Raw genomic sequence first — 12,204 nt, forward strand, 5'->3', positions numbered from 1 at the left:
AAAATAAATTGTAAAAAGAGAGAGGGCTTCTTGGTTCAAACACTGGCATCTAGACACTTTATTCTGGCTAGTAGAAACAGAAATCACTGGGTCTTAATGCCTTCCTTCATCCTCAAGGCAAGAGACATTCCCATCTACTCATTCTTTCACGTAATGAATATTTTTTGAGTCCTTTGTTTCAGGTGCTATTCAAGTCTTAAAGACACAGCAGTGAACAAATGTACAAGGTCCCTGCTTTTAAGAATCTTACATTCTAGTTTGGGGGAAGCAGCCAATAAACTTGTAAAAAAAAAATTCAACCAGTGATAAATGCCATGAAATAAATAAAACAGAATACTGTAACAGAATAACTGTGAAAGGGTGAAAGGTGGCTGATTTAGACAAATTAGACAGGAATGAGTTCTCACAGCAGGAAGGGTCACCAGATAAAATACAGAACGTACAGTTACATTTGAATTTCAGGCAAACGATGAATACTTTTTTAGTCTAAGTATTTTCCAGGCACTGTTGGAGGTGTACTAAAGAAAAGTATTCATTTTTTTTTCTCTGAAATTCTAATTTAATTTGGTGTCCTGTATTTCTATTTGCTAATTCTTGCAGGCCTACCAATAGGTGATATTTGAGCTTAGGATTGAATGACAGCTATGCAAAGATTCTGGGAAAGAGTGATTCAGGCAGAGAGAATATCCAGTGTAAATGTCAGAATAACCAGAGGGAGGGAGGTACACATGAGATTAGATAAATAGGCAGGCAGGGGCCAGATCACAGAATCCTGTAGGGATGCAAAAAGTTTGAATCAATCTCTGTCTCTGTCTGTTTCTCCCTTCTCCCTTCCCCTACCTCTCATTCTAAGAGTGATGATAAGCCACTGGAGTTGTAAGGAAGAGAATGACACCTCCTAACGGATATTTGGCTGCTGTGTGGTCGGCAACTTTTGGAAGGACTTAGAAGACAAATTCAGAAGACAAACTTAAGCTTGTGCCACTGGCCTGGGAAGAAGCTTCTTTATTTGGAGGTGGACCCAACTGGGAGCTCTGGCCGCGCGTTCAGGGTAACTAGGCGGTTGCTATGGAGGGGCAGCTTGGCGGTTGCTAGGACTGGAGCGGGCTGGGGCTCCACGCAGGGCGACGCCTAGGCGGCTGGAGCGGGGGCGGAGCCAGGAGGGTGAGGGCGCGCGCCGCGCGTTCACAGGAAGTCGCTCTGAGGCAGAGAGGAACGCGAGCGGAAGTGACGTATGTCGTGCACACGTGGTCCGGCGTGGTTCAGGCCGGTCTCTTCAGCCGGGCTTGAGAACATAAAAGTTTGTTTCACCACGTAAGCCGGACCTCGCACTCCGGTCCGGGTCTCGTCGCCAAGATGGTGAAGCCCAAGTACAAAGGACGGAGCACCATCAACCCGTCCAAGGCTAGCACAAACCCAGGTACAGGCGGCAGGGCTGATCGAGGGTGGAGCTTGGAGGAAGTATAGGGAAGGGCTCCGAGGAGCACTGGAGGGGAAGGAGGGTTACTCGAGTGGCATTGCTTAGAATGACTACGAGCGGGGTGGCTGTTGGGGATGAAAAGGGAAAAAGGAAAGCAATATTTGTGGTGGTTTCTTCTCAGGGGGGAACTGAGGAGGGCTCAGTGCACGCCTGGCAGGCCAAAGTGTAGTCAACTGGTCTGAAGTCAAGGAAAGTGAACACTCAGGCTGACAGCCTTGGGTCCTCTCCAGTTGAGAGATGCAGAGAAAGTCAGATTAAAAATGGTGTAGGTTGACCCATCGGGCCTTTTACACGTGATCATACTTGCCTGCCACCTTAGCTTTGACCTTTAAAATGAGAAAGGGCTTATAGTTTTGGCCCTTGGAGTTATTCTATCTGGTAAAGTGCTTAGAGAACCCTACAAAGAAGTCAGTATGATCATTGCAGTAAGGCTGTTTAGGAGATGTGTGTAAGTTTTGGCGAGGTTCCACCTGTACGATTAACAAGACATCCTATGGGAGAGTTCCTTCCATTCAGGTTTAATTAATAAAACTTTGTTTTAAAATATGGTTTAGAATTTTTGACAATTTTAATGCATGTTGAATGTTTATTCCGGATTGATAATAAATTATTCACTTTGCATAAACTGGAATCTCAGAATGTTGGACCGCAAAAGGCCCTTAGAGATTATGATTTTACAGGTGAAGAGACTGAATCAAAATACAGGAAGTGGCTTGTCATAATTGCAACAGTTAGTGAGTAGTGGTAGAGCCGCCAGTTTCTACTGTTAGAGACTGTTAGGAGAGCCAATGGGCTGTAGTTTCAGCATGTCTTCTACTGTATCACTTCAGGACCAGACAGGTGATTTAAGGGGCTCCTGGCCAGGCGTGGTGGCTCACGCCTGTAATCCCAGCACTTTGGGAGGCCGAGGCGGTCGGATCACCTGAGGTCAGGAGTTCAAGACCAGCCTGACCAACATGATGAAACCCCCTCTCTACAAAAATACAAAGATTAGCCGGGCATGATGGCGGATGCCCGTAATCCCAGCTACTCGGGAGGCTGAGGTGGAAGAATTGCATGAACCGGGGAGGTGGAGGTTGTAGTGAGCTGAGATCGCGACACTGCACTCCAGCCTGGGTGACAGAGCAAGACTCTGTCTCAAAAAAAAGATAATAATAATGAATAAATGAATAAATAAGTAAATAAAGGGCTCCCAAAATGAGAAGCTAGGCTAGTATTACCCTGTTCGTTTGTCCTTCTCTTTCTCTTTGAGGTGTAAGGCAAGAATTGCTGTGTTGATTAAACAAAAATCAAACATTAAGAAAGTAAGAACACATATATCAAAATTATAGTCTCCATGGTGCCTTGCATGGAGCAGGCACTCAATATTTGTTAAACTGAGACACAGAGGTAGGTATCTTCGTGGTTAAGACCATAGATGGTGATCAAATGCTCATGTTCAAATTCTGGCTCTGCCATTTAGTAACGGTTTGACCTTGGGCAAGGTGTCTGACCACTGTGCCTCAGTTTCTCACTCCGCAGCATGGGGATAATATATCTATAGGATTATTGTATAGATTAAATCAGATGATGCCTATAATTTGGATAACACAGTGCCATCATAAGCGCTCAAAAATATTAGCTATTCTTCTCAAATACAATCCTATCGAAGATCAAAGATTGGGTCAGCTGTGTCATACCATGTAGCTTCAAGTAATAATTATTGGAGCAACATATGGAGAAAGTAGAGATTTTTGTGGTTGGTGGCTTCTTACCTAATTTGGGTGAACTGCTTGTTGCATTTTAAGCAATGACTTGTTGGTTATACTGGTTGGTTATCAAATAGTGCACTGTGTACTTCTGCCTTTTGTAGATCGAGTGCAGGGAGCGGGAGGCCAAAACATGAGGGACCGGGCCACCATCCGGCGCCTGAATATGTATAGGCAAAAGGAGCGCAGGTGAGCACTGGGTGCTGTCATCCTTTCTCTTTTCCTTTATGCCCTTGACTGCTAGCTGAGACTGATGAAGCCTTTGCTGTTCTCACCCCCACTTCCTCCAAATAGGAGTTATATATTCTCAAATATAATTGTACGTGAGTGTCGTTAGGATAAAGTGTTAATTTTTGGTTAAGGGCATGGGTAGCTGGCGGTGAAATAGTGATGGTTTCACAATACTCAAAAGTAGAGGTCTTGTTTCTCACAGCCCTGACCTCCACAAATGGCGCATTAAATCTCAGAGTTAAATATGGCCAGATATAACAAAACCTACAGGACTGTAGTTAGGAAAGCCACCAGAAAATGTGTTTTTTAATGCCAAAATGTAGATCACGACATTGTGGCACTTGGACACTCATCAAAACTCCGAGTTCTGCTGAGGTAGCCTCTACCACAGGGATTTGCTGAGTGTGGCATTCCGCTAACTGGTCTTAATTTGTTTGGTAATTAGATTCTCCGTCTCCGTCTGTCCTAAAAGATGTGACTAAAATACAAATGTCAAAGAACTTAATATGTGTAGTCATCTACTTTGCAGTTTGTTTTAGAATTTGGAATTCCGGCGTAAATCACCCTCTAGTTGAAAAATTCATTTAAACCAGCCTTTGAATAATTACCCAAAAAACTCAAGTATGTGTGTTTTTTTTTTAAAAGTAAACAGTAACCAGATTTTTTAGAACGTCACCATTAGTTGTTATTCATCTAGCAGAAATCATTACGTGCTCTGTTGCAAGAGGTTAAATAGCTTTTGGGCAATCTGTTTCAAATGTAGAAGTACTTTGTGTTTACTGGAATTGGTATTTCATGATCATTTAAAACCAAAGTAAGAAGTCCTTTTGATGGAAAATATATTCTGTAAATCAAACTTCGCTGTTGCCATTCTTCTGTTGTCAACCAATATCTGTTCTTTCCTCAATTTAGGAACAGTCGTGGTAAAATAATTAAACCCCTGCAATATCAATCAACGGTGGCTTCTGGCACAGTGGCAAGAGTAGAGCCAAATATTAAATGGTTTGGTGAGTATTATCCCCTGTTACTTTGCTCTACAAAATATATGCTGAGTGGAAACGGCTAGGATGTTTAAATGTCTAAACAGCAGGAGTTTTTGGTGAGTGAAACTGGCAAGGATTATCTGAGAAAGGGATAAGAAAAATTACTGGGAAAAGTAGTGGTGGTCGATTTAATAAATAACTTCTTTTTGAAGAGCGCTCACCATTAGTAATTGTAATTGAACCCTCTTAAGCAGATAAGACCATCCTTAATGACTAGCATTCACAGACCTTAGAATGCTCATCTTAATCTTTTCTGCTTTCCTAAAGAGATACTGTTTGAGAGGTGGCCTTGTAGGTTTTGTGCATATATCCTTCAGGGTAAGTGCATTAGCCCGAAGTTCCTCTGAAACACTTCTTAATGGGGTTTTTATTTGAACTTGGGTGACAATTAAAGGGTCTCACTGTTGAACCTTCCAACAGTGAATAGAGTATCTTCAGTCTCAGGGTGATCACAGCTTCTTCCTTGGAAAACTCCCTGTCTCATTTCAGTCTGGGCTTTTAACTTTGCCCTTAGCCACTGGTAAATGTATGGGCACTTTAGATGATCAGACCCCAGTGTTTGCTTGGTGTTTGACCTCTGTCCTTGGGGGCAGGTGGCAGCCACCTTTGAGTCTCTTATACTTTCGGTGGGATACTTCCTAAGAACTGCAACACAGAAGGGTGTCAAAGAAAACTCTGCAGAGAAGCATTTAGCGTGGCTGCCGGGTACTGTGACTCGATTAGACTGCCTGGGTTTGAATTCTAGTTCTGTCATTTATGTGCCAGTGGGCAAGTTATTAAGTCTGTCTGTTCATCAGTTTTCTCATCCCTAACATGAGAATAAGATGAAACCTATCTCATAAGACTGTCATGGTAATCAAATGAGTAAATACAGGCAGGGCGCAGTGGCTCACGCCTGTAATCCCAGCACTTTGGGAGGCCAAGGCTGGTGGATCACTTGAGGTCAGGCATTCGAGACCAGCCTGGCCAACACAGTGAAACCCCCATCTCTACTAAATATACAAAAATTAGCCAGGCGTTGTGGTGGGCACCTGTAATCCCAGCTACTTGGGAGGCTGGGGCAGGAGAATCCCTTGAGCCCAGGAGGCAGAGGTTGCAGTGAGCTGAGATTGTGCCACTGCACTCCAGCCTGGGTGACAGAGTGAGACTCCATCTCAAAAAAAAAAAAAAAAAAAGTAAATATATATAAAGCGCTTAGAATAGTGCCTAGCAAATAGTGAGTATAATATAAGCATTACTTGCTACCGTCATTACCACCTTGCTGTTTTGCATTTATGCCGCAGCATGCTGTTTAATTGAATGCTTTTCAGGGTCTCCCTCACAAGATGTTTTCCAGGTGGTGGTGCAGGGCTCTATCTTGTTCCCTTGCATGGACTCATTGGTTAATAGTCCCTTTGAATCCTCATAACCCTAAAAGTGGTTAACTGTGACTCAAATTTCAGTGTTTCAAGATTCTCTGTCTATACTGACTGATCAGCTGTGATTGGCTCCAAGTTTCTCTGCTAGATCTAGCAGGTAGTAGGACATTTGACAGATCTCAGTTCCATTCCACGCTATTTATTTCTCAGTTTCATTTAGTCAGGAAACTGGACTTGGAAAACTATTGAAACCCTTTGTGGGTCTGGGTTTGTGGAATAGTTCATAGTGTGCAAGTGCAGGAGAGGCAGTTTTTTGGTTTTTTCCTCTTTTAAGTTTGAAAACAGCTCCAAGGGATGGATGGATCAGGTGCTTGGCTAAGTGAGGGTAATTTAAAATCTTGCCTTTCACCGTGTCAGTGGAAGATGGATGCGCAAATATTTACTAAGTGGCAACGTTCTTTATTTGTAAAACAGGAAACACACGTGTGATTAAGCAGTCATCATTACAAAAATTTCAAGAGGAAATGGATACAGTTATGAAGGATCCATACAAAGTTGTCATGAAGCAAAGCAAGTTACCAATGTCTCTTCTCCATGATCGAATCCGGCCTCATGTAAGATGTAGGATATCCCTGGTGATGGAATTTCCTGGGCAAACTCCATGCAGATCCCTCTCTAACATATTTGTCTTTTGTTTTTCCTTAGAAAATAGTGACTTTAATGTAGCAATGATGAACTTTCTAAGACCTCTCTTTTCACCTTTTCATGTTTAGTATGAGGTGCAGTAGTGTAGTGGATCAAAGCTCAGGTTTTGGAGTTGAGACCTGAATTTTAATCCTTGCTCTATCCCTTCCTGTGCCCTTAGTTGGGTTTCTCCATGAACTTTAACTTCTTTGCCTTGAAAGTATGGATAGGTCGGACACAGTGGCTCACGCCTGTAATCCCAGCACTTGGGAGGCCCAGGCAGGCGGAACACCTGAGGTCAGGAGTTTGAGACCAACCTGACCAACAAGAAGAAACCCTGTCTCTACTAAAAATACAAAATTAGCCAGGCGTGGTGGTGCATACCTGTAATCTCAGCTACTCAGGAGAGGCTGAGGCAGGAGAATCGCTTGAACCTGGGAGGCAGAGATTGCGGTGAGCCAAGATCGTGCCATTGCACTCCAGCCTGGGCAACAGGAGCGAAACTCCATCTGAAAAAAAACAGAAAGTATAGATAACCCACCTCCTTGGGTTATTGGCTACAGATGAAGCATCTGTAAAGCACTTGGCCCATAGTGAGCACATAGCACACCACCTAATAAGAGCTAAATTGATAACAGCTATTAGTAATATTATTTATTTTGGTAGGCAAACTTGTTTTAAGTGGTAATTCCATCAAACTTTGGGACAGCGTAGAATTAGGATTGAGTTGGTAGAACTTTGGTGTTGCGTACGTTCAGCTTTTGTGAGATCCTTGAGATTTTTTCTCAGCTGAAGGAAGGGGTGCTGGTCACATTGGTTGTCAATTGCTAAAATTTGAAGTGCAGTAAGGATTCAATCTGGGTTGAGTGGAATGAGTTTCACACAGAACAAAGAAAGAATCTGTTGTTTGTCTGCTTATTTTTACTTGCATTGAATAATAAATTCCCAGAAATGTAGCCAGTACGTAAGCTTCAGTTCCAGTATGAGGAGGGGAGAAGAACATTGACATGCATACATGGGTTAAATAGTTCAGGCCGGGCGCGGTGGCTCACGCCTGAATTCCAGCACTTTGGGAAGCCAAGGCGGGTGGATCACGAGGTCAGGAGATTGAGACCATCCTGGCTAACACGTGAAACCCCGTCTCTACTAAAAATACAAAAAAAATTAGCCGGGCGTGGTGGCGGGCGCCTGTAGTCCCAGCTACTCAGGAGGCTGAGGCAGGAGAATGATATGAACCCGGGAGGCAGAGCTTGCAGTGAGCCGAGATTGCGCCACTGCATGCCAGCCCAGGCGACAGAGCAAGACTCCGTCTCAAATAAATAAATAAAAATAAAATAGTTCAAAGAAAACTGTTTACTTGCAGAACAAAATAAAAACCAAGGCCTGGTTATTGCCTCAGGTTTTGTCAGTTATGTTTTGTTTTATGATGCACTAGAAGAATGGCACCTATTAGTAGAATGACTGTTTTCTTTCAGGGGAACACATGAGTGTAATTCATGAACCACAGACAAGTTGCTCATTTCCCTTGTTCTCTTTGTCTGTTCTCCCTAAAGCCATCTTTTAAGCAACTATTGAATCCTGTTTATGAGAAGAACAGAGAGGTTCTATGATGGATTTATTGCTTCGTTGCCTGTACTTGTTGTCAGTGCTTCTAAAATTCAGTGTTTAAATATCTGGTATGTAGAATGAAGGGTCTGCAGTTGCACCAGTCAGCTTCTTTGTTGATGCAGAAAGCTGCTCAGAGTAACTGATGAGTTTTCTGCTTTGGCCTTGAAAAACCTTAACTATTTTATTTTAGTGTAATATCTATTACTTATAAAATCTAATTCTGAGATTATTTTGCACAATGGAGTTAGATCAGATACGCATATTCATCTATATGTGTTTTAGAACTACTGTATTTCTGTAGCAATACAGTAAGAGTACTGTAACTGCATATGTGCTTTATATACTGTATATTACTGTGTTATACTTACTAATGTGTAGGTTTGTAGACATAAAGCCTTGGGTACTGTAACTTACAGGTTAAGAGATTTTGAAGGATAATTTTGGTCACACTTGATTTTACCCAGTGACATTAGACCCTATTTCCCATGTAAAATGAGCTGCTTCTGTTTGGGGATGCTCCCGAGTGGAACGTAGTGACTAAAACTAAACTGAGTTGTGGGTTAGGGCATCTGAGAAAATGATAATAGTTTAAGGATCTTTAGAAGTTGGAAGAGGGGATCTGTTAAAGTTCAGAAACTATGGGGGCTGCTGCATCATCCTCACAGCTTTTGGTAGTGGTGCTTACGGAGGAGCTTGTACTAGGGGGAAAAGGGTGATTTTTTTTTTTAATTGTCTGCAGGCTGTTAACATTCTGTTATGTGATAGATCCCAACTCTTTTATCTTGCTTCAGAAATTCCTATGCCTGTAACTCCTTTACAGGCACATCAAGTTCTAGTTAGTATCAGGTTCCTTTTATCACATCTAAACTATTATTTTGGACTTTTGCGAGATGTTTTTCATCTGAATACTTGCCATGTGCATTTAATAAAAACGTTACCTAAATTAGGGAAAATGTTATCTGAAACTAAAATGCATCTTACAAAACAAGCAATTCCTTTTAGCCATGAAAGAAATTAACTTCCAAGAAAAAGTTGGCATTTACAGTTGGTTTAAAAAAAACTCACAAATATGAGTATGATTGTCCTTGACAAAATCTATGAATTTGGCGAATTTTATGCTCTTGTTTGAAAGCTATAAAAAATGGTGGAAAAGATTAATTTTCACCACTGTAGCCTTAATTACATTTGACTGAAGTTTATGATAAATGAAATAAAGCAGAGTTTTTGGCAAGTTTTTGTACAACTATTCATATTTACTTTGATTATTTGTATTACTTTTGTATTTCTCCAAGGAAGCTTACAGAACTTCAGAATAAGGGAACCAGTGTTTGTGCCATTTCAACAAGTAATTCTGATTTGAAACCAGACTGAAACCATGTTCTTAGAGATTTGGGTATGGGTTGAACCTTGGAAAAATAAAATCAGAAAGTCTTTCCTAGGTGGGTGTTGAGCTTTTTGCTTTTCCTCAGTGCTTTTCTTAGTTTTACCTGTTATTCTCCTTTCTCTTCAGAACTTGAAGGCGCACATTCTTGATACTGAAAGTTTTGAAACTACATTTGGCCCTAAGTCACAAAGGAAACGACCAAACTTATTTGCAAGTGATATGCAGTCTCTTATCGAAAATGCTGAAATGTCCACTGAGAGCTATGACCAGGGCAAGGATCGTGATTTGGTAACTGAAGACACTGGTGTGAGGTACAGTTTGTTTTTGTTTCTTTGTTTTTTTTTTTTTTTTTTTTTTTGAGATGGAGTCTTGCTTTGTTGCCCAGGCTGGAATGCAGTGGTGCGATCTTGGCCCACTGCAACCTCCGCTTCCCAGGTTCAAGCAATTCTCCTGCCTCAGCCTTTTGAGTAGCTGGGACTACAGGTGGATGCCTCCATGCCCGGCTAATTTTTTGTATTTTAGTAGAGACAAGGTTTCACCGTGTTGCCCAGGCTAGTCTTGAACTCGTGAGCTCAGGCAATCCACACTCCTTGGCCTCCCAAAATGCTAGAATTACAGGTGTGAGCCACCGCACCCGGCCGAGGTACAGTTTTGAAGTTCATGCAAATCTCATCATTTGCTCTTCTGCAACAAAACATTTTCTTTCAACTTATTTTGCCTGTGTGAAGCTCAGTGCTTTAACTCATATATGGAGTTATCTTCTTCCCTCAGACTGGAGACATTGGTGAAATTGGGGCTAGACTGAAGATGTCTAAGGTGGCTTGATTGACAAAGGTCTCTCCTCATGCCCAAAATAAATAACATTTTTTCATTTATAATAGTAATACACCAGTCATAGACAAATTAGGAAATATAGTTAAGTTGGAAAATACAACAAAAAGAACATAACTCATGATCCCATTGCAGATATTAAGCATTGTTAATGCCTCTGTGAATATCGGGGCTTCCTTAACTGGAGGTCTCTGAGTTCATGGATGGCCTGTAAGGTTTCTTTGACTCTTTGAAGAAAATGTGGAAAATTTGTGAGCATACATAAAGGCAGTAGGGTTTTGTGTTTTTTGTTTTTGTTTTGGGGAGGAGGAGGAGGAGAGGAAGTATCTATAACTTTAATCATATTCTCGTAGGGATCCATACTCAAAAGGAGAATCAGTCACTGGCTGGCTGCAGTGGCTCACCTGTAATACTAGTTTTTTGGGAGGCTGAGGCAGGAAGATCGCTTGAGCACAGGAGTTTGAGACCAGCCTGGGCAACATAGTGAGACCTTGTCTCTACAAAAAATAAAAAATTGGCTGGGCATAGTGATGTTCACCTGTAGTCCCAGCTACTCAGAAGGCTGAGGTGGGAGGATCACTGGAGCCCAGGAATTTGAGGCTGCAGTAAGCTGTGATTATTAGGAATATATTTCTATGTCAGTACATAATCAACAATAATATAATATTTATTGTCAGAGTAGTATTTTGTTTGTTATGGCTAGTCTCATTGTTGGACATTTATACTGTGTATAGTTTTTCCTTAAGGTGAACAACACAAGGATGAAGCATCAATGTGACTGCATCTTTTTCATCCTTAATTATTCCCCAAAGATAAATTCTTACGGAGCAAAGCATGGTATCAAAAGGTATGCATGCTTTTTGATAGGCAGCTGCCACATTGCTCTTGAGAAAGGGTTTAATTTCATTTCCCTTGGGCAGTGCTAGAAAGCTCTCATTCTCATCCATCTCATGTCTCTTAAATGAAGTGGAGGTTTTGCTGTCTTAGTGAAGAGGCATTGTCCTTTGACTGCATCAGTGTTATTACCTCATTGCTATTGTCAGCCCATCTTCAAGCACTGGGCCACCTAGAGATAAAATGTCAAGCCATTTGAGGCCAAGCAAAAAGAGGCAGTGAGTTCATTTATTTGTTCTTAGAATTATTTGAACTTTCGTTGGCTTTGTATTCTGCCGATTTGAATTTTTCCTTCCGCAACAGGTATAGTAGGTAATGCAGTAAAGACAAAACTATTTTTGTTTACCTTGGGTAAATGTCCTAGAGACTAGTAAATAAACAGATTCTAAACCTTATCAGAAAAATACTGCCTTATGTGGGAGCTATGGAGTATAGGTTGTGATTCAGGTCCTGCCAATTCCATTTTCATACTGCCTGATTCAGTCATGCTTTTTTTTTAGTTTAATGTTTTATTGTGGTAAAATATATGTAACAAAAAATGTGGCCAGACGCAGTGGCTCACACCTGTAATGCTAGCACTTTGGGAGGCTGAGGCGGGCGGATCACCTGAGGTCAGTAGTTTGAGACCAGCCTGACCAACATGGTGAAACCCAGTCCCTACTAAAAATACAAAAATTAGCTGGACGCAGGGGCGCACACCTGTAGTACCAGCTACTTGGGAGGCTGAGGCTGGGGAATCGCTTGAACCCGGGAGGCGGAGGTTGCAGTGAGCCGAGATCGCACCACTGCATTCCAGCCTGGGTGACAGAGCGAGACTCCGTCTCAAAAAAAAAAAAAAAAAAAGGTACTCTTCTAACCATTTGATGTGATCTCGGCTCACTGCAATCTCTGCCTCCCGGGTTCAAGCGATTCTCCAGCCTCAGCCTCCCGAGTGGCTGGGATT

The 12,204-nt window shown here is 41.9% G+C and overlaps 1 protein-coding gene across 1 annotated transcript in view; it reads left to right on the forward strand.

The window, feature by feature from the left end:
• Positions 1 to 766: 766 nt before the first annotated feature.
• Positions 767 to 12,204, forward strand: part of GNL2 (G protein nucleolar 2) — a 29,576-nt gene continuing 18,138 nt past the window's right edge. The window contains exons 1-5 of the mRNA XM_019015549.4: positions 767 to 1,420; positions 3,333 to 3,417; positions 4,372 to 4,466; positions 6,335 to 6,474; positions 9,663 to 9,847. Coding sequence (XP_018871094.3) covers positions 1,357 to 1,420; positions 3,333 to 3,417; positions 4,372 to 4,466; positions 6,335 to 6,474; positions 9,663 to 9,847 — 569 coding nt within the window. The 5' untranslated portion in view covers positions 767 to 1,356. The remainder of the gene's footprint in view (positions 1,421 to 3,332; positions 3,418 to 4,371; positions 4,467 to 6,334; positions 6,475 to 9,662; positions 9,848 to 12,204) is intronic.

Source organism: Gorilla gorilla, chromosome 1 (genome assembly GCF_029281585.2).
Source record: "Gorilla gorilla gorilla isolate KB3781 chromosome 1, NHGRI_mGorGor1-v2.1_pri, whole genome shotgun sequence".
NCBI lineage: Eukaryota > Metazoa > Chordata > Mammalia > Primates > Hominidae > Gorilla > Gorilla gorilla.